The sequence below is a fragment of the Spermophilus citellus genome, assembly GCF_964194105.1.
Source record: "Spermophilus citellus genome assembly, chromosome: 12".
NCBI classification, from domain to species: Eukaryota; Metazoa; Chordata; class Mammalia; order Rodentia; family Sciuridae; genus Spermophilus; species Spermophilus citellus.
The window spans coordinates 112688352-112711868 of NC_138198.1; the positions used below are offsets into that span (position 1 = coordinate 112688352).

Here is a 23517-nt window from a genome sequence, read left to right on the forward strand (position 1 = left end):
CCTTTGTTACTGATTCAGTGTTTAAATTGCACCATTTGCCCTCCTACTTTGATTCCTTTTATAAGCAGCTCCCCTGATGAACAAGGACCTCAGACTTGAACTTGAAAATCACTGGTCTCTATGAATGGTGAAATTTTCTAGAATGATGGATGGCCGGGAAGACTTTGAGCCAGTGGCAATGATTGTGAAGTTTTAAAATTTTTCCAATATGAAGATGGTTTGATGATTTATATGACATAGTACTATAGACCCTAAAATTAACCTTGGAGGGAAATGTATTAGTCAATCATCCCAGGGAGACACTTTATTGCAGTGTTCAAGTAGAGATAGTATAATTCGTGTGTAGTGGTTGTGGTTAAAATTCTATATCTTGTCCTCAGTAGGTTGGAATAGGCAAAACGTTCGAAGATCTTTCCACTAATGTCTCCACTCATTTGTCTCTTTTTATTTTTCTTAATCATATTCAAACCTTGGTCACAATCACACCAGGTAGCAATCAGTCTTGGTGAGAGTGATATCATTTCAGGCAGGATGGGTGGAAAGGAAGAGGAAGGGAAAACAAAAGGGGAAGACAAAACGAGGGGATTTGTCGGCACAAACAGGATTTTAGTTTTTTTACGGTGAAACAACTTGGTTCTCCAATCTCCTTCACACATATTTTCAGAGGACATAGAACTTGCTGTTTGGTGCGTCTGGAGTGCCATGTCCCCTTCCTTCACCTGCCTAATTACCTCATGAATCTGACTTTGGTGACCATTGTCCCTACTAATAAAGCCGAGTTAGGCAGGGTCCAAGGATCTTCCTCTCTGATTCTCTGGCACTTGGTTTATGTTTCTGTCCTAGTGTTTATTCTGTTGTACCAATAAATGTAAGTGAGTTGCTGTGTGTTTTCATGTCTGTCTATATCAGGTTTTTCAACCTCAGCGCTGTTGACATTTTGGGCTAGGTAATTCATTGTTGTGGGGACCATCCTGTGCACTGTAGGATTTTTAGCAGCATCCCTAGTCTCTTTCCACTAGATGCTGTTAGTACCCCCTCCCAGTTGTGACCAACAATGATACCTCCAGACATTGCCAAATGTCCCTGGAGTGTGTCAGAATCACCCTGACAAGAACCTTCACTCTGTATTTCACTAAGAGCTTCTCAAAGGACTATGGGATATTCCTCCTGGTATTTCCAGTGCTCAGCACAAGGTGTGCGTTGACTTTCCATAAATAACCCAGTATTTGAGGGCTGACTAATGTGGAGTGCGTTTGCCCTTTCTCTTTCCACCTCCTGTTTCACAAATGTCTGTAGAACTTAGACTGAGAACCTGTTGATATTAAAAACGTGGGAAATATGAGGCAGACATAGGGGGAACCTGATTTCTCCTATATTTTCACCATTGACTTGCTGTGTTACCCTGAGTGACTGACTTGCCTTTTAGTTTCAATTTGATTTTAGCTTTAAAATTGGAATAATTGTGTTGTAATGAAATAAAATAGGATGTTTAAAAACATTTATTACCACAATTGGTGTTCAACACGTACTAGTTTAATACTCTTGATTGATTGATTCATGCATTTGTTCCACACAGATTGAGTGCATACCATAAGCTAGGCCCCAAGCTAGAACCAGTTGTAGAATGCACTAATCACATCCACACCCAGCAGGCCCTGGCACTGAGGAATTCTGCTCTGTGTGGGACACAGGTGTGCAATTCATCCTGATGAACCTTAGACTACTTAAGGTATGAACCACATGGGACACAACCATGAGGAAATGAACTAACCTCAGGAGTTGTTGGGAAGGCCTTACTGAAGAAACAAGGCTTGACAACAGGAAGAAAAGTGTGGACAGATGTCTTAGGCAAAGGTGGCACCATGTGCAGATGTGAGTGGGCATGGTGAACTGGCATACTGAGAAGAGTGAGATGTGGGCCAATGGGACAGGGAGAAGGAGAAAATTAAAAGTGATTTAAATCCATGGAGTGTCAATATTTCTGAAGTTAGGGGTTGTTCAACAGTGACTAGGGTAGATTAGAGCTGTATTATTATTATTTTTTTTTTCATTTCAGTCTTATACTTTTCCTTACCAAGTGAGCTTCCCAGAATCTCACCTTGTTACCATTTACAGATTCCTTTACAGATGCATGCAGGGATTTGGCATACCCAGGAAGGTATTTTATAATAGACCTTTGGGATTTTACAATTTCTTTTTATTTTTTCAGTTGGTTTAACACTATTTTCATGTGTACTTTTAACACATTCAAGATAAAATGAGCCAGATTTTATTATCTCCCTCCAACCAGTGAAAAGAATACTGCTTACATTATCTATTAGCTATTTGTAAAACCTCTCTGAGGTAGGTAGCTTTTTTTATTGGAAGATAGAGGAATTGATGCTAGGGAACATTTTTTCCGATTCATATGAAAGTCCATGGAGTAGAGAAGGGCTCCTAGCCTCGTTGCTTTGGTAACTTGGCTCTTTGGGAAGAATTGAAAATCAGGCTAGGCACTGTGGCGCACGCCTGTAATCCCAGTGGCTTGGGAGGCTGAAACAGAGAATTGCCTCAGCAGTTGTGAGGTGCTAAGCAACTCAGTGAGACCTTGTCTCTAAATAAAATACAAAATAGGGCTGGGGATGTGGCTCAGTGGTCAAGTACCCCTGAGTTCAATACCCAGTACCAAAAAAAAAAAAAAAAACCGAAAAAGAAAATCAATCTCTTCTATGCTACTGTTTTACAATTTATATTGTAAATGAGTATATAATAAGAAGACTATTAATATATTTATACAATCTGGATGTTTTTCATGCATTATTATGCAGTAAGATATGCTGGTAGGAATAGCTTTGGAAGATATTTTCTTTGTAAAAGGCATGATCTAAATTTTTATATTTAATACTTATAATTTACTTTTATGGAATGATTTATAAATAAATTTTAACGTTGAAATCCTTTAATGTTAAATATCTTTTTTTAGTTTATTTGTATTTGATATTAATGAAGAAACATGAAAGGAAGTGAACTAACATGAACTATATGACTACGTTGTCATTTATACCCAATTGTGGAATCGTATCTTATTCAAAAGCAAATAATCAAGATAAGTGAATAGTATATGATCTGATTTCAGTGTGAATGGATTCTCTGAAAAGAACTCCCTTCATTTACCCTCACAACTGGTGTTAACTAACAGTAGTACAACAGCAGAGGGCACCAAATATCCACTTCAATCTTACACATTTTCTTGATAATTCCTAGTTTTTAATGTTTCCCTCTCTAGTCTCTGCTCTCTTTCTCTTCCATCCTCCCTATCTTTCTTCCATTTTTCCAAAATTAAAACAGTCATTATTGAAATCATATGGTAAATACTTTTTAGGAGATGGGGAGGTTTTTCCCCATGTAATTTTTAGAATATTTTATTTTATTTTTTTTATTGGTTATAGAATATTTTAAAAGCACTTTAAGACATCAGTTTGTTTTTATTCAGTGTACCTTTTATATTTATCAGTGTGCATCAGAATTTCAAAGATTCTTCTGAAGGATTTTCTTCAAGAAAATATCATATACAAAATCCAAGGGGAAAGTTATTATTTTTTAAATTATTGTTCTTTTATTTTTCCTAACAAAAGATCATTGAGTAATAAACAAATTTTTCTTACAATATGTAGGAAATAAAAATTTTTAGAGTATGCATCGTAAGTGGATATATATATATATATATATAAAATGATTCATTTTGCAAAATAGAAAATTTATGATTTGCCAAGTACAAATTTTCTTTTGTTCTATTTTAGGACTCAAGATTGACAATTATAGAGGGGTGTGTGTGTGTGTGTGTGTGTGTTGGGACATTTTTTTGCCAGTTCTTTGTATCCTTAATCTCTGGTTTCAAAGCAGATTCTGATTTAAAAAAAAAAAAAAAAATATATATATATATATATATATATATATATATATATATATATATATATATATATATAAAGCCTTCTGGTATAAATCAACTCTATTTTTATATGGAAATATGAACCATATATATCATTCATTATATGTTGAACTCAGTACTTGTTCATGAAAACAGTAAATTATTGTACAAGATTACTTAAAAGGATAGTCTTGAAAATTATGATATTAAGTAAGCTTTGAAATCAGGACCATTGAATTGAATGGTGAATGAGTAAAATTATTGCCAGTGTTTTAAATTTCTTTTAGTCATTGGATAAATGAAGTGCACTTCAAATATTAATCCTTGTTAAGACTTTTACAACATTATGATATTGGTTTTAGGGGAGAAAGCTGTCAGGTGTTTCAGCAGACATGATTTAACCTGAATGTATTCAAACTTATTATGGTGATAAATGTTATAACAATGAAACATCAACATTTTTTCCTCAGCAGATTCAAAATTATTGCCTTTTGTTCCTGGGGTATATTGCATCTAGTGTATGTTTGTTTTGTATGTGTACTAAAAAATATCCATGCTTGAATAAAGATTACTCCTATCATCATGGTGCTGTTATTTTCCTGGGGTTTTTCACTTGAGAAACAATTTTACCTTGTATCCTTTGCATGATTGCCTGCCACAGGTTTGATTTTCAGTGGTGAGGAAGCAACACAATACTGTTTTCCAACATTGCATTTCTGTTGTATTTTAAGTCAGAGTTTTTATTTAAGATCTGAAGTGACAATCTGTATTTTCCTCATACAGAAAATATAAAGTTATAACAGACTTGATATTTATAATAAAGATGTCAAATATATCTTTTTTATGAGCTTTTTAAGTAGGTGTTAACATATGTGTGTATTTTGCATTTATCATTGAGTTTTACTAGTAATTTGACAGCATTTCATTTGTGTGAACCTTATACCTTATGATTCCTTGTTGGCTCTTTTTAAGTAAGTTTTGAAACTATTTTATTAATGTAAGAGGCTTTATTTTCTCCCAAGCATCTGGGAGATAATAGGCACTCCACAAATATTTGTAGAATTGAATTTAATCTTTCTTCTATGATAAATTAAAGATGAATTTGAGAGCACACATTTCAGAGGTTCTTAATAAAGGTGACAGAGCAAACATTCCTGTTAAATATTTCCTGGATCGGATAGCCTGTATTTGAAATTATTAAGAATATACAGTGATTTGAAGGAATTTGTCTTAGTGCTCTATCTATAATTAAGGTGAGACCCTTGGCATTTGATAGATACTTTTTTTCATTTACCTGTAGCTAAACTTTACATTGCTAGTTAGAAAATAAGATGGGTCAGTGGTTAACTTTGCTGGGCATGTGTATTTTGTTATAATAAGATTTTTACATTAGAGAAGCCACTTGTCAGGTAACACAGGCTCTGCAGGCTTGTCAGAGATTACAGCTCATGTACTTTTTTCTCCTGTTTTACTTTCAGCTGTTTCATTTTGGTGGTGTTTTTCTTTTCCTTACTCTTTCTGTGAGTTACTGGTAAGTTCAGGGTTTGCACAATGACACCATCAGTAGCTCTGAGAATGATAAGAGGACTCTCACACTCTCACACATGCAGATGTCATGGTACTAGATGTTAGATAACCTAGTAGTCCAAGCACCTGACTATCTGCTGGAGTACCTCCAGAAAGACAGAAATGGGAAAATCTGGGGGTGCCGAAAGGGGCACATGTGTGGCTGACATCTCATGAGAGAGTTTGAGGTCCACTTTGTGTCCTCACTCTTGCCTTCTTTTTACTTTAAGCTGCTCTTGCTGCTTCACTAATTTCTTTACCAAACATGTTTGCTTTTGCATTCTTTGTGCCACATCATCCCTATCTCTTTGCTAAAAGAATTTTGCAGATCTTTACTGGGAAAACAGTATCTGTTAAAGCGCTGTGGAGTTCTCCTTGTTTCATCTAGTTGTTCCTACCTCATGTTAGGTCTGTCTCCTTAGCAGTGTTGTAAGGTGGTATTTTACCTTTTGCAGTGACATAAGCTACCATAATATCTAGCGTGGTGCCTGGGCTGTAGCAGTGGCTTAGTATGTAGTAGCTATCATTATTAACAATAATTTTTCATATCACTGATATTATATTAGATACGATACACTTATTATACATAATTTTATGTGTTATTCACTGACATTAGTGTTGGAAGGTACAAAGCATTAAGAGTAGCTTACAGGTCCAATGTTTGAAAAAGCCAGTATAAAGCACAGTGCTGTGAGAAAAGGTCAGCATCTCCTTCCATCCCACAGTTTACATTCTCATCTCTACTGCACACTTTCACCTGGATGGCTTCTGTTGCCTCCATTTCATATTCCGGTCGCTGCTGTAGCTCCTTTTTGGTAATCATTGCTGGTGGAAGACTTTATATGATTGAATTTGATCATATTACTCCATTAAAGGGTTTGGATAGTAGTTTTCAAACTTCATTGCATCAGATCATCTGGAGTACTCATTATACAGATTCTGGCACATTCTTAGACATATAGATTCAGGTCTGATATCAGGCCCAGGAATCTGTATTTCCCAAACACCCCTGATGATTCTGAGAAAAGTTCTTTAGTGGCTCCCGGGCCTGCAAGATCAAGTTAAAAAGCCTTAATGTGACCCCGATACTCCAGGGAAGCATTCCTTGCATTCTTTATATTGATCACCTGTGGGTTTTATCAGTGTCTATCCTGTGATGTTTCTGATCCTTGTTCTTTTTCATATCCTGCTACCTTTCTGCCAGGAGTGCTCTTTCATACCGCTTTTATGAAGTGCTCTTGGTCACTCCAGGTGGAGTTGGTACTTTTTCCATTGTGTCCCTTTCTTGTGCCTTGCAACCCCCCTCTTTTTATAGTACCATTCATACTACCCTGTTATTACATGTCATTCTCTGTTATTCGATTCAATCTGTTACTTAGGTTCCATGACTAGAAAAGCCATTTCTTACTCTTCTTTTTGTCCTCAGTGCCTTGCACAAATATAGAACATAATAGGCACTGAGGTGAGTGTAGAATGAGTGAATTAAATACAGAGTAAGACTCAGAAAGCCTTGATTTTTTTTACTTCCTATATGTAACTTCATATTTACTAATATGCAGTATAAATTCATCACATTACTTAGGTTGTTTAAGTGTTTTATGAAAATATTTAAGCCAGGCATGGTGGGTATACCTGTAATCCCAGGAGCTTGGGAGGCAGAAGCAGGAGGATTGCAAGTTCAAAGCCAGCCTCAGCAACTTAATGAGATTCTAAGCGACTTAGTGAGACTCTGTCTCAAAATAAAAAATAAAAAGGGCTTGTGGATATGGCTCAGTGTTAAGCACCCTTGGGTTCAATCCTTCGATTAAAAAAAAAATTATATGCCATCCTCCTTTAAACATCAGTTCAGAAAAGTTTATACAAAAGGGTAGTGATAAGATCTACTTGAAGAATTCTTTATGGTGTAGGAGCCCGTTGATTAAAGCTGGAAAAGTAGTTTATCAAGTCAATGGGTCTTGAACTTTATGCATTTTATTTCAGAGCATTATTTTTCTAGTTATGAAAATAATATGCATTATTTATAATGTAAGAATTAGAAATACAAACAGAATGTTCTATAATTCCACTACAAGATAATACAATTAACATTTTGTGTGCTGTTTCTTTCTAGTCTCTCTTGCTATACTCATATATATTTAAGTGTTAAATAAGTGAAATTGGGACTATACTCTGAACATGCAAGTGACTATGTAGTTTTATTTCACTTAAAAGTGGAACATAGGCATTTTGCCATGTGGTTAACTATACCTAGAAAGCATGATTTGTAACATTCATTCTATCATATGGCTATGTTCAAATTATTTACCTATTTCCTTATTATATATTTAGGTTGTTTCCAATTTTTAAAAAACAGATGCCAAAATTAGGATGCTGCTTCACTGAACATCCTTGTATATAAGTTCTTGTCTGTATTTCTGACTTAATATTTAGGTTAGGATCCTGGAAATAAACATATTGTATCAAACAATGTTAATCTTAAGGGTTCACAAAGTATTTTGTCAAATTACTGTTCCAAAAGCTTGCACATCTGCTGTGTGTTGATTTGATTTTCACCATACAGGTTTTAGTGTTTCTTGTTAACAAATTTTATAAGTGATGTGGTTATTTTAACTGCAATTTCCTTGATCACTAGTTTGAGCAGGTTTTCCGTGTTTTTATTGACTATGTTTCTTTTACTGTGAATTGTCTTTGACCTTTATGTTTTTTCCCTTTTTCCTTTTATTTGGGCATTAGTATTCTTATTTACTTAAAAAAATTGTATAGATTATAACTTCATTAGTATTATTTCTGGCATATTTTATTTCTATTTCTTACTTGCCTTTTAACAATTGTTTTTACAGTGGAGAATTTTAAGCATGCTTATCATTTCTCATCTCAAGATCAGACATTCATCTATATTTTGATTTAGTTTTCAGAATTTGTTATTATCTATTTCTCTTAATAATATATGATAATGGAATGTTTTTTGGCAGAAGAGTGACATGATTAGATTTGTGCCTCAGAAGGAAGTCTGTGGCTCTGTGGGGGTGGCCTTGGGGTAAGGCAAGATGAATGCCTGTACAGCCTGACTTGAGTGGCAGACCCAGGGTCTGAATTTCTGTGAAGGTGCAGTAAGAAGGAGTAGTGGTTCTTGAGGACTAAGAAGACACTGCAGGATTAGTGGGAGGGTATAGGTGACACGTGTTAAATAGGAGGCTGGCTCCGTGGGCCATCCAACTAGTAGCATGTGGAAATACAGGACTAGAATTACTTTCAGAGGCCGGTCTGGCTGGAATTTGGGAGCAGCTACTTACAGGTGATATAGTTCTAGTGCCAAAGGAATAATGAGCCAGCAGGTGGCTGCCGAGGAGGAGGAAGGGTCAGAATTAGATAGCTTGGCTCTCTGGGGGCAGTAGGTGGGGATTCAGGGATGCTATTAGGTGGTTTTTTATTCTTTCTCTTTATTTATATTCTCAGTCTCTCAGGAAGAACAACAATAGCAATAACTGCAAAGATTAGGAAGGACAAAGACTGAAGAGTTCCCACTGGATTTACTATACTACTTTCACTAAATTTGACTAAAAGGGACAGTAGAAGGGGAGGGGAATGGAAGGGGAATGGTCAGACTAACATTTCAGGATCTGGAACAACAACAAAAAAGACTTGAATATGTTCTCTATACTGAGGGAAGGGAATCTGTGAACAGGGAGGGTCTGTAGGCAAATTAGCAGAAGAAAGGATTTGGAAGTCAGAATAAGGATTGGAAGTCAGAATAAGCAAACTCTTTCAGGTAGAACAGTAGTTCATTCATAGAGACAGAATTTGCCTATAAGTTATTGAAACAAATTTTAATCTCTTCTATGAGCAAAGAGACTCCTTGGTTCAATAAGACACTTTTTCTTTGATTTTTTAAAAATTTAAAAAAAATTTTTTTTTTATTTAGTTGTTGATGGACCTTTGTTTTATTCATATGTGGTGCTGAGAATTGAACCCAGTGCCTCACACATGGTAGGCAAGCACTCTACCACTGAGCTACAACCCCAGCCCCTGATTTTTAATTAATGACAATTTTATGATTGTTTCAGCATACAGATCTAATTGTTTAAAATGGTTCTTTAACATGCTGCTGCTGATTTGCAAAGTTAGTGTTATTTTTAATGAGATAAACCTCTGAAAAGACAGCTTAAAAAGCATTTTAATTCTGCTATTTATCGTTCATTAATGAATAGTCAAATTAAACACTTTTAATTATAACCATTTTTAAAAAATATCTGTTGCAGGGGAATTTACCTAAATATTCTCATAACTCCCTGATGGTTCAAGCAATAAAGACAAACCTCACAGACCCGGACATACACGTGCTTTTCTTTGATGTGGAAGCCTTGATTATTCAACTCCTGACTGAAGAAGCCTCTAGGCCGAATACTGCGCTTATTTCCCCAGAGAATTTGCAAAAAGCATCTGGCAGTTCAGACAAAGGGGGCTCTTTTCTAACTGGAAAACGAGCAGCAGTTCTCTTCCAACAAGTGAAAGAAACTATCAAAGAGAACATAAAGGAACATCTCCTTGATGATGAAGAGGATGATGAAGAGATAATGAGGCAGAGAAGGGAAGAAAGTGATCCTGAGTATCGGGCCAGCAAATCTAAGCCCTTGACCCTATTAGAATATAACTTAACTATGGACACTGCAAAATTGTTCATGTCCTGCCTTCATGCCTGGGGTTTGAATGAAGTTCTGGATGAAGTTTGTCTTGATCGCCTTGGAATGCTGAAGCCACACTGTACAGTATCGTTTGGCCTTTTATCGAGAGGAGGTCATATGTCACTGATGCTGCCTGGATATAATCAGGCTGCTTGTAAACTACCACATGGGAAAGCAGAAGCAGGAAGGAAGTTGCCGGCAATGGAGGGAGTAGGAAAGGGGACTTACGGAGTATCCCGAGCAGTCACCACCCAACATCTCCTGTCTATCATATCTTTGGCAAATACTTTAATGAGTATGACCAATGCAACTTTTATTGGTGACCATATGAAGAAGGGTCCTACCAGGTGTGACCATGATAGTTTGATTTTATTTTTAAGTTTTTAAAAAAGAAACCTATTTTTGTTATTGTTACTTTTTTTTTGTTTCTAAATACTTAGACCATTTCAGTGTTTCCCCTTTAAATTTTAAAACACAAATCTCTAAAATGCTTAGTTTAAGGCATATATATAAAATATATGTAATTTTATATATACATAAAAAACTTACTGGCTATTAAAAGGGGGTTTAGAATATGGGAATTGATCATCTAGACTAGCTCTTGAATAAATATGATTTTAAAATTGTGTACTAGTTTAAAATGCTTCTCAAACACAGATGCAATGAATGATATGTTTTCAGTGACTGGCTTCAGAATTTTGTAAGTATAATCTGAATTTTTCAGCAGGGAAAGAGAAAACAATTTTTGAAAACCAGAGTACTGTATTAATGTTTTTAGAACATCTAGCTTGCATGCTGGTTTCTATTTTCCCCAGGTTATGAAGACAACTTTTTATTATATTTTATTGAGAGTTGACCACCATATCAAGAATTCTTTTAAACAAATAATTATATAGCACTTACTCTGTGTTAGATTTTGTTGTAAGTATTTTACAAAAACTAACTAATTGGTGCTCTTAACTCTATAAGGTAAACGGTTTTATCATCCTTTCATTATAGTTAAGAAAATTCAGATAAGTGAAGTGACTTGTACAAGGTCACATCTGCATTCAGTGGTAGAGCCAGAATCCAAACTAAGATCTTCTGCTTCTGGGCCCAAGATTTTGTAATGCCTTAATGCCTTTTTTTATATGTTAGGACTGAGTACTTTTAAAATCCAGTATATTGTTCCATGAATTCATTTGCACCAGTGATAATGGGTTGGCTGAAATCTTAGCATGCTAATATTGAAGAATGGAGAATTAAGAATATTTACCTGTCAGTGGTAAATATTGGAATGTTCCTAAATATTTCTTGAACTAATAGTATAAATTGTAGGTATAAAATTTTTACTTGCTACTTGCTTAATCATGTAATTGTTTTATCATATTAAAATTTGAAATGGAAAATGTTAGTGCATATAAAATTCTTAGAGAGCCATCTTTTTGGAACAGTAAATTGAAAATTTTTTTTATGTTTCTTTGCAATTAATTTGAATCTAGAAAACAATATTTTAAATAGTTCTAGAAATATGAAAATGTGAAAAAATATATACATGTATTTTTTTCTTCTATTTAAAGGCCACCTAGACCAAGCACCCCAGACCTTTCTAAGGCAAGGGATTCTCCTCCAACTTCCAGTAATATTGTGCAAGGACAGATTAAACAAGGTAAAATTAAATCTTATTAAGTAATTGACATGACATTTCAGCTGTAGAAACTGAGGAGACATAGCTAATGTATAATCATAACATTTTGTTTGTCTCAGGTTGTTAAAAGAGAGAAAAGTTGTTATATTCCAGATGTAAATATGGATAATTAAGATGTCAGTTAAAAATAAATCAAATTTATTTGGAAATTGATAAATGAGCATATTTCACATAATTTTATTATACTGTCTTTGCCCTAATTTTTATGCATTAGGGGCACCTTAACTTGACAACACTAGTGTTTAATTGTGTGTATCTTGATTTTAAAAGCTATGCCTATTTTTAAACTACATTTAAGAATATTTAAATTCATGGTTCAATACTATGACTAATTTGCCACTTGCCAGTAGTTTATACATTGTGATTCACAAGTGGATATCCTTGTTAAACTATTCTTTTTATCTCTTTATTTAAATCACTATATGCCATCATTTTCATTTTAACTTTGTCTTTCATTAGTATACATACAAAAAAGTGCACAAAACAGAAATATACAGCTCAGTGATTTTTACCAGCTGAGCACTCTTGTAACTACCTCCTTGGACAAGGAATACAACATACCAAGAGTTCACAAGCATCTTATACCCTCCCACCCCGTTATCATACCTTCCCTTCCTAAGGACACCTTATAGGTCGATCATCCCTAATCAAAGTCTGAAATCTGATATCCTCCAAAACTCTGAAAAATTTTTAATTCTTTTTGTTCAGCTACTTCTTTGCTTTCTTTTATAGTTAACATCACCTAAGTTTAAATTCCTAAACTTTATAATTCAGTTTTGCCTGACTTTTGAGCTTTACGTTAATTCAGACAGAGAGTATATATTCTTTTGTGCCCAGCGTTTTTTGTGAGATTTGTCAGTGTTGCATTTGATGGTTCATTTTCATTACTGAGATTATCCTGAAGAATGAATAGATCACAATTTACTCATTTTGTTTCTATTAAGACTGGTGTTAGCTTTAGGATTTTCTAAGATGCCCTTTATTAGGTTTAGGAAGTTCCTATATGTGCCTGGTTCATTGAGATATTTTTACTATTATTATGAATGGGCATTAGATCCAGTCAGATGCTTTTTCTGCATCTGTTGAAACGATTATATGATTTTTCTCCTTCATTTTCTTTATAAGATAAAATATATTGACTTTTTTGTACTTTTTTGTTTTAAAACAACTTTGTATTATAGATCACAGTTCATCATGATGAATTATTTATTTTGTAGGTCATTAAATACAATTTGCTAAGATTTTGTTGAGGTTTTTTTTTTTTCTGTGTGTGTGTGTGTGTGTATGTATGTGTTTGTGTGAAGGATTTTGATGTGTGATTTTCATTTCTGATAATGGCTGTGCAATTTTGATAACAGGTAATACTGGCCTACCAAATGAGTTAGGGGGGGATTCCTTTTCTTGTATTTTCTGGAAGGATTAGTGAAAGCTTACAGGCCTGGAGTTTGCTTTATGGGAAAGTTTTTTAACTACAGATTAAAAATATTTAAATTTAAAATAGAAATAGATGTAAAATATAAATATATATTCATGTTTTTCAAAATTCCCCTTGAGCGAACTATAAAAGATTGTGTCAAATGTATCAATAAAAAATTGTAGGACTTGAGAAATTTTCTCTACTTTTTCATTTTTAATTTTCATAATTTTTGGTTTTTTTTCTGTTTTCCAAATCAGTCTGTCTAGTAGATTAATAATTCTATGGTTCTTCTCAAAGAAATAATTCTGGTTTCATTGATTTGTATCTGTTAATTTTGTTTTCTACTTCATTGATTTTTTGCTTTGATATATGTTAATTCATTATTTTCTGTTTTTAATTTGCTTATCGTTTTTAGTTTCTTATAGTAGTAGCTCAGGTGGTCATTTAATGCTATAATTTTCTCCCCAAGAATTCATTGCTTTAGTGGTATCCCACAGATTTTTATATGTTGTGCCTTTTCTTTTTGTGTGTTTCATTTAACAATAAGTAATTGAGTAATGAGTTTTTAAAATTTTTAAACATTTGGGGACTTTGTAATGATCTGTCTGGTTTCTAATTTATAATAGTCAAATTATATTTTGCATTGTTTTAATCCTTTTTGTAGGTCATTAAATACAATTTTTTAATTTTTGCTATTTTTTCAGTTTATTTAAAAAATAGAAAGTATATTTCGAGTATGTAATATGATGTTTTGAAACAAATGTACATTTTGGAATTGCTAAGCTCATTAACATGTCCAGTTCCTCTTATGTGTATATTTTTTTTCCTAGTGAAAACACTTCATCTTTACTCTCTGAGCAGTTTTCAAGTATGAATATGATTGTTATTAACTCAGGTCACCATATTTTGCAGTTGGAATCCTTTTGAATTTGTTGATACTTGTTTTATGTCCCATAATATGTTCTATATTGGTAAATATATTGCATGCACTTTAGGAAAAGTGTGTATTCTACTGTCATCGAGTGGAGTATTGCAAAAAGTCAATCTGGCCAAATTGCTTGACAGTGTTTAAGCTTAGTGTGTGTGTGTGTGTGTGTGTGTGTGTGTGTGTGTGTGTATTTGCTGGCTTTTCTGCCTAAATGTTTTTTATCAGTAGATAAGGACACACTATGTGCATCTATGAATTTGTTTATCCCTCCTTGCATTTCCATCAGTTTTTTTTTTTAAACTTCTTTATTAGGTGCATAAACTTCTGGGGCTGTTATTTCTGAGTTTTTGACTCTTTTGTCATTTAAAATGATCTTTCTGTTTGCTCTTATTCTTTGCTCTGAAATCTGCTTTGTCGATAATATTGTAGCCATTTTAGCATTTTTGGCTTCTATTATTCTGGCTTATTCTCTCCTGCCGGGGGCCAGCCCCGGCGGGGTCCAGGGAGTCCCGAAGGAGGAGTGGCGTCGGCGAAATGATGAGACAGGAGTCGTTCCCTTTGAGCAATCTTCAGAGAGAGAGCTAAAGCTGCTTTCTCTGGGTCCCCTTTTTATTACAATTTTTCTCATCATTATAGATTCACAATACGTCATTGATTATATAACTTAAAACTTTGCCAAGACATGACATTTCCTTAACCATGATTGAGAGCACACCGATCTACATTCTTCTAGGATATGACCCCCAGCCATACAATCATCAAAGTACAGATTCATCAATAAAACATGTCACCAATTTACATCCTTCAGATTTTCCCAAGATTTACTATTTTTCCCAAGATGTTATTTCCTTATTAACTAATGTCAAACTACGTAACCAGACTCTAAGTCTCCTAATTAATCATTAACCTAAAGTACACCTGCACTTTATTTTTAATCTAAAATTCCCATCTAAAAAAGTCCCTTTAAATCTTATATTTAAAATGTCCTAAAGTTTATGAATCATCCTTAAAGTATATCAGAAACCTATATAACTAAAGACTTAATAATTTCTAAACTTAAGAATCTAAATAATATTTTTAACATTATTCTAAAACTGTGTCTTATAAAGCTATTTTAATTAATTTCTAAATTTATTTTCATAAAACTGGTTGAGCTGCTTTCTCAGAGAGTTTCTTTTGTTTCTCAGTCAAGGTACACTAGTTCTCAAAGAATTTGTTTCTCAGTCAAGGTACGCTAGTTCTCAAAGAGTTTGTTTTTCAGAGGATGATTGTTGTCTGTTATTAGGTTTGTCCACAATGTACTAAGATAGAAGAATAGCCTTTTATTTTGTCCTTGATATGCTGAGGGGTGGGTAGCAGAACAGCTTCCAAGGCATGAACTACCTGTTCTGTTCTAGCCATCTGAAATTTAATTGTTTGGCATTTAACATACTCATGCCTCCTGTGAGAAACATAAGCATGAAAATGCAAAGTCCCAATTACATAAAAAAGGGTCTCATGGTTTCGGTTACCCACCAACCAGTGTGGCTTTGCCAGCATTCATCCTCACTGTGACCCTGTCAAGACAGTGGGAGAGCGGCTTTGCCAACACTTTTTCTCACTGTGACCCTGTCAAGACAGTGAGTGGGGGATCGCCTTCACCACTCTCCCATCCTTTTACTTTTTACCTACTGGGTCTTTTTATTTAAAGTATGTTTCCTGGAAGCAGTGTGTAGTTTAGTCTTGCTTTTTTTTTTTTTAATCCTATCTGACCTGCTTTCTAAATGTTTAAACATTTGCATTTAATATAATCATTGATATGGTTAGATTTGGATATCATTCTGCTATTTATTTTTATCTTTGTCCCATTTATTCTTTGTTCTTTCTTTTTCTTCTGCTGTCTTTTGGATGGATAAAGTGCATTTTATGATTTCATTTAATCTTCTTTGTTAGTTTATAAGCTAATTATTTTATAATATTACTGGTTATTTTAGAATCCATAGTCTACATCTTTAACTTACCACAACATACTTTTCTGTGATATTATACTACTTGACACTTTTAATATTGTATTTGCATTTCTTAACTCTTGGTCTTTATGATATCGTTAACCTGTGTTTTACTTTTACATATGTTATAAATCTCACAAATCATTGTTAAGAATTGTGTGTAATGGTCAATTAAAGTTCAAAAAAAAAAGAAGAAGAAAAAGAAATGCATATATGTATATTTACACATTTGGTTACTGTCTTGATGTTATTTATTCTTTTGTGTAATTCCACATTTCTATCTGCTGTAATCTTCCTTTTGCCTAAATGACTTGCTTTTCTTTTTTTTTTTCCCTTGTCCTTCCTTTGTATTCTTTTTTTTCTTTTTTTTTCTTGTTGGTTGTTCAAAACATTACATAGTTCTTGACATATCATATTTCACATTTTGATTCAAGTGGGTTATGAACTCCCATTTTTACCCCGTATACAGATTGCAGAATCACATCAGTTACACTTCCATTGATTTACATATTGCCATACTAGAGTCTGTTGTATTCTGCTGCCTTTCCTATCCTCTACTATCCTCCATCCCCTCCCTCCCCTCCCCTCCCCTCCCTCCTCTCCCCTCCCCTCTTCTCTCTACCCACTCTACTGTAATTCATTTCTCCCCCTTGTATTATTTTTCCCTTTCCCCTCACTTCCTCTTGTATGTAATTTTGTATAACCATGAGGGTCTCCTTCCATTTCCATGCAATTTCCCTTCCCTCTCGCTTTCCCTCCCACCTCTCATCCCTGTTTAATGTTAATCTTCTTCTCATGCTCTTCGTCCCTACTCTGTTCTTAGTTACTCTCCTTATATCAAAGAAGACATTTGGCATTTGTTTTTTAGGGATTGGCTGGCTTCACTTAGCATAAATGGTGCTGGGAAAACTGGAAATCCATATGCATCAAAATGAAACTGAATCCCTTTCTCTCGCCATGCACAAAAGTTAACTCAAACTGGATCAAGGAGCTAGATATCAAATCAGAGACACAGCGTCTGATAGAAGAAAAAGTTGGCTACGATCTACATACTGTGGGGTCGGGCCCCAAATTCCTCAATAGGACACCCATAGCACAAGAGTTAATAACTAGAATCAACAAATGGGACTTACTCAAACTAAAAAGTTTTTTCTCAGCAAAAGAAACAATAAGAGAGGTAAATAGGGAGCCTACGTCCTGGGAACAAATCTTTACTCCTCACACTTCAGATAGAGCCCTAATATCCAGAGTATACAAAGAACTCAAAAAATTAGACAATAAGAAAACAAATAACCCAATCAACAAATGGGCCAAGGACCTGAACAGACACTTCTCAGAGGAGGATATACAATCAATCAACAAGTACATGAAAAAATGCTCACCATCTCTAGCAGTCAAGGAAATGCAAATCAAAACCACCCTAAGATACCACCTCACCCCAGTAAGATTGGCAGCCATGATGAAGTCAAACAACAATGAGTGCTGGCGAGGATGTAGGGAAAAGGGTACTCTTGTACACTGCTGGTGGGACTGCAAACGGGTGCGGCCAATTTGGAAAGCAGTATGGAGATTCCTGGGAAAGCTGGGAATGGAACCACCATTTGACCCAGCTATTCCCCTTCTCGGTCTATTCCCTAAAGACCTAAAAAGAGCATGCTACAGGGACACTGCTACATCGATGTTCATAGCAGCACAATTCACAATAGCAAGACTGTGGAACCAACCTAGATGCCCTTCAATAGATGATTGGGTAAAAAAAATGTGGCATCTATACACAATGGAGTATTACTCTGCATTAAAAAATGACAAAATCATAGAATTTGGAGGGAAATGGATGGCATTAGAGCAGATTATGCTAAGTGAAGCCAGCCAATCCCTAAAAAACAAATGACTTGCTTTTCTTGTAGAAGACCTTCTCTTTTTTAGCTTTGTGTGTTTGAGAACATTTTTATTTGCTTTTTTTTTTTTTTTCAAGATTTTTTTTTTCTTGTACCATGATCTGGGTTGACTGTTTTTGTTGGTCAGTACTTCATAGCTTGCATTATTTCTAACAAGAAATATGACTTTTTCTTATGTTTGTTCCTCTGAATGTAGCATTACTTTATTATTCTTGCTGCTTTTAAAATTTTCTCTTTATATCTGGTTTCTAGAAAGTTGATTATGTGGTATCATAGTATTTCTCATAGTATTTCTTCTGGCTGGAACTTATTGAATTTCTTAATTTTATAGTTTTCATTAATTTTGAAAAAATTTTAACCAATTGTTTTTCAAATGTCCTTTCATCTCTCTCTCTTTTTTTAATATCTTTATTTTTATTTATTTATTTTTATGTGGTGCTGAGGATCAAACCCAGGACCTCACAAGTGCAAGGCAAGCGCTCTACCGCTTTGAGCCAGAACCCCAGCCATCTCCCTTTTTTTCTAGTGGACTCAAGTAACATTAGGTTGCTTGAAATTGTTTCATAGATCACTGCTCCTTTTTTATTTTGGGGTTCTTTTTCTTCCCTGGGTTTTGGTTTAAATTTGGATGATTTCTATTGCAGTGTCTTCAATTTCATTAGTCTTTTCTTATTAAACTGCCACTAATCTCATCTCAATACTTTTTCATCTCAGACAGTATGGTATGTATTTCCAGAATTCTGACTTGGGGCTTTTTAAAAGTAGATATAAGTTATGGTTATAATAACAGTTTTAATGGCCTTGTCTCCTAATTCTGATATCTCCTTCAGTTCTGGGGTTTTGATGAATTGTTTTCTTCTTTATGTGCTTCCCTGCCTCTTGGCATGCCTTATAATCCTTGATTAGATAGCAAATGTTTGAATTTTACTAAGTTGGATTCTAGATATTTTTGTTAATCTTTTGAGCATTTTTTTTTTGATCCAGTTATGTGGAAACAGTTTGACTTCTTTTTTTTTAAGTTCTGCTTTTATGATTTGTTAGGTAGATTTGGAGCATTGCTCGTGTAAGGCAAATTACTTCCTATAATGGAAGCAAGATGTTCCTGAACACTCCTATCAAATGCTCAGTTAGACTGGTGGGAACAGGCTCTGTTTCTGGCCTTTCTCTAGCCCACAGTAGTCTTCTTCCACACAAGTTCTGATTGGTACTCTGCTGAGCAATCCAAGGGGGCTTCAGTCTTTTTGGTTCTCCTTTCTCTGTCCTGTGAGTCATAGCTGCCCTGGTTTCCTGAAATTCTGAGCTTTGTCTACTCAACTCAGGGAGACTGCTTCACTTCTCCTCAGTTCCTCTCCCTGTACCTTGCTGTTAAATCTCTCTCAAGGCTATAAGCTAGACCTATCATACACTTGGTCTCCCATGTCTCATCCCTTTATTGCTTTCTTTCTTCCTTTTCCTTCCTTTCCTTTCTTTTTTTTTTTTTTAAGATGGGTTGTTCTTACTCCGTTTTATTCACAAGTACAAGTGTCTCTTCCTTCATTTGAAAATGGGCTTCATACACTTTTTTTGTGGGGAGGAGGTTGGGAATTGAACCCAGGGGTGCTTAACCACTGAGCCACATCCCCAGCTCTTTTTTTTTTTAATTTAAAGACAGGGTCTCATTACGTTGTTGAGGCTGGATTTGAACTTGTGATCCTCCTGCCTTACCCTCCTAAGCCACTGGGATCATAGGTGTGCACCACAATACGAGGCAGTGCTTCATGTACTTTATTTAATAAAATTCTTTATGTTTCTCCAAGTTTTAATGTTTTTAGAGCATTGTTATATGGAGAAATGAAAATAGGCTTTGATTCAGGCACAACCAGCATTTTAAAATTCCAGATATTTTGCATTTTCTCCAAGAGTATCTATGTATTTTTCTGAATTCACTTGCAGTATCTTCCATGGATAGATTAAGCAAATTGGGTAGCACATGTTTTCCTTCATTTCGTTTAGAGATGTTTTAATGATCCTGTTAAGGATATTTTGTTGTTGCTGTTGTCGTAGTAGTCGTCGTCGTCGTCATCATCATCATCATCATCATCTTTGTCATCATTCTTAGCAGTTGATTCTTCTTGAATTATATCTCCCTGCATATAGTAGAGAGAAGCATTCAGTATGATTTGTGACATGGCTGTAGTGCATTGTGTGTCTACCACAATAATAGTGTTGGACTTGTTCACATGCTGCAGACTGAAGATTTAAAGTGACATGTTCTAATATTGCTCCTCTCCGAAAAGCATTGAGTGTAGAGAGCAATAAACAGGCACTGAAAATTGAGTCTATTTCTAAAGCATCTATTTTAATCAATGAATTTAAGAATTTCCATTTGTTAAACACATAATGTTTGTCTTTTAAAGTCAGTGAAAGTCAGCAGTCTCTATTGAGAAAGCTACATAATAAAATACTTCAGGATGGCATTATGAAACTTACTTTTTATTTTAATATTGACATGAATATTAGTGTCATTATTTCTTCAACAAATATTTGACAAGCACTTTTTATCTCCTAACAACTCCTTTTGCTAGTTTAGAAAGATTAGTCTGTATGCTATCTTGAATAGTTTCTATATGTCTAGTAGATAACACAAGAACATAAATAACCAATATAGGGTAGGAAGTGGGAAGAGAACATACAAGGGACTCTTGAGTTCTCAAAGTCGAGCAGGGCATTATATATTCTTACTTTTACTCTAACTTTTATTTCCTTGCTTTTCTTTTCCTGATTGTTCTACAGTGCACAATGATTGATAATTTATTTTTAAGTTGGATTACAAACACAAATATGCTTATTTTTTAATAAATTATAATTTATATATTGGCTAATATTGTTCAGCTGCAAATAACCTACATGAAGTAAAGACTGGCTGGGGATAGAACTTTTCATTGAAATTCATGTTTGATAATAAAGATATGATAGATAGCTATATAATATTTCATAAACAATTCATTGAAAAATAATTTATTTATTAGAGTTTTATTTTGTCTGATAGTAGATTCATTAACTCAGTGTTTATCTGCAAATAACATTTACTGAGAGCCATCCATTTTTTGATATAATATTTACTTATTAGATACTCTTCTGCAAATTATGAAATACACTACTTGAGAAAGGAATAAGAGATTTCAGTCAACCAAATTTCTGTTTACAGTGATACAGTGCTAAATCTATGTTTGGCTTAAGGCACTTGTACATTCTGGCCTACAGTATTTCTATTCACGACTCTCGTAGCAAAAACCTGTGGTCTGCATCTCTGGTGCATCTCTGAATTTTATCTATATGTTTAGTTGATGCCTCCCTACCCTGGGGAGGTGCACAAGAAGGTCAGACAACTCCAAGATTTAAGATTATATTGCATTCTTTGCAATTTTGTTTTTCAGATATGGGTCAACATTGGTTGTCTAACCTGAGAGGTAAGAAGTTGTCACTGTTAAATTATCTCAGGAAACATTAATAAATTAACCAATAGTGTAGCAATATCCTTCCTTTTCCAAGATCTGTGGCATAAAAACTGAACTTAACCTGGAGTACATATTTCAAGTCAATAAATGGATCTGAGAATCCCTTAAAACTCAGTGTGTTTGAACTTAAATGCCTTTCTTTTTTTAACTGGCTAATAACTTTGATCTGCTTGGGAGCTGGAATGGCAGGGACATTTTCTTCCATTTTGTTTACTGATTTATTGTAAGTGCTTGGAACAGTGACTGATTCGTAGAGGGAGTATATTAAATATCTCTGGAATGAATGAACATATAAATACCTTTCCTTTATTTTTCTAGGGTCAGTATGTCAATAACTCCGTGCAGAGGCTGAAGGGTTGACAAAATAAATTCCTCCCCTCCAGGAGTTTATGTCTATTGGAGGAAATATAAGGAGTGCAGTTTGTGATAATATTTTAATTGGTTACTAATTTGCCTTTCTCTTAGGCTCAGTGCTTTGAGGGCAGAAGCTTTGTCTAATCTTCGTGTGTTTTTATATGCTTAGCTCAGTACCTGGTCCATAGTAATAAGCACTTAATTAGTGTCAGTTAAGTGAGATAGGACATGTTGACAGCTTTCCCATAGCTAGTTTGTTATTGTTTATGATGTTATAAGTTTATTTCTTACTTCTTAGAGAAGCCATTTATTTATTCTGGATATTAGTAATGACAGAAATCTTTATGAGATTTTTTTTGAAAAAATAATTTTGTTTTGTTGACTTGTTAGCTGTAGTTACAGGCCAAGGAAAATTACTGTCACATCTAGACTTATTCTAATTCTAACATAATCCAGGTGGTGATCTAGAAGTTAAATAGTGTTACTGAATTTTTTAAACATTGTGGGCACTTTCATGTGTTGCCTTGATGTGTGTTTGTCAGAATGCCACCTTGGGCAGGGCCCTTATCCTTGCTATTGTCTAGAAGTTTACTCTGCTCTATTTCTCGTTATTTGTAGTCTTGTTTTCAGTGTTTTAAGGATGTCCTTTTTTCCTAGGAATGTTTGACAGTATATTTCTTGATTGCTCCCAAATGTGTTGTTCATTTAGTGGTTCCATATCTAAGTGAAAGGTCTAAATTATTACTAAACCCATCACTTAAGTAAGGTTTTCATGCATATTTGTATAGCACCATGATGAATAGTGTGAATAAATTTATAATACGAATAAATGATTTACTTAGTACATATCATGCACTTTCCTCTAAACTTTTCATTCATTCCTCATATCAACTGGCCATAACAATTATGGCCATAATTTCTAAGAACATCATAATGACTTTTTAATTTCATTTTTCAAATTTTTAAAATTTTTTAATTTATTTTTTATTTATCTATGACAGCGGAATGCATTACAATTCTTAGTACACATATAGAGCACAATTTTTCATATCTCTGGTTGTATACACAGTATATTCACACCAATTTGTGTCTTCATACCTGTACTTTGTATAATAATGATCATCACATTCCAGCATCATTAATAACTCCATGCCCCCTCCCTTCCCTCCCACCATTTTGCCCTATCTAGAGTTTGTCTATTTCTCCCATGCTTCCGCTCCCTATCCCACTATGAATTAGCCTCCTTATATTGAAGAAAACATTCGGCATTTGGTTTTTTGGAATTGGCTTACTCTACTTACCTTTATCTTCTCTAACTACATCCATTTACCTGCAAATGCCATGATTTTATTCTCTTTTATTGCTGAGTAATATTCCATTGAGTATATATGCCACATTTTTTTAATCCATTCATCTACTGAAGGCATCTAGGTTGGTTCCACAGTCTAGCTATTGTGAATTGTGCTGCTATAAACATTGATGTGGCTGTGTACTTTTTTTTATATATTTTTTTTCAATTGTAGTTGGACACAATACCTTTATTTTATTTATTTATTTTTTATGTAGTGCTGAGGATCAAACCCAGGGCCTTGC

The 23517-nt window shown here is 34.4% G+C and overlaps 1 protein-coding gene across 4 annotated transcripts in view; it reads left to right on the plus strand.

Moving 5' to 3' along the window:
* The window catches only part of WDR7 (WD repeat domain 7), a 329818-nt gene that overhangs the window by 84531 nt on the left and 221770 nt on the right, over nt 1–23517 (plus strand). For 2 of the 4 annotated variants that reach the window (XM_081263756.1, XM_081263758.1), the window contains exons 15-17: nt 9733–10502; nt 11715–11803; nt 21490–21522. In XM_081263756.1, the coding sequence (XP_081119882.1) occupies nt 9733–10502; nt 11715–11803; nt 21490–21522 (892 nt within the window). The remainder of the gene's footprint in view (nt 1–9732; nt 10503–11714; nt 11804–21489; nt 21523–23517) is intronic. The other 2 variants (XM_081263757.1, XM_081263759.1) reach the window with 1 other exon arrangement.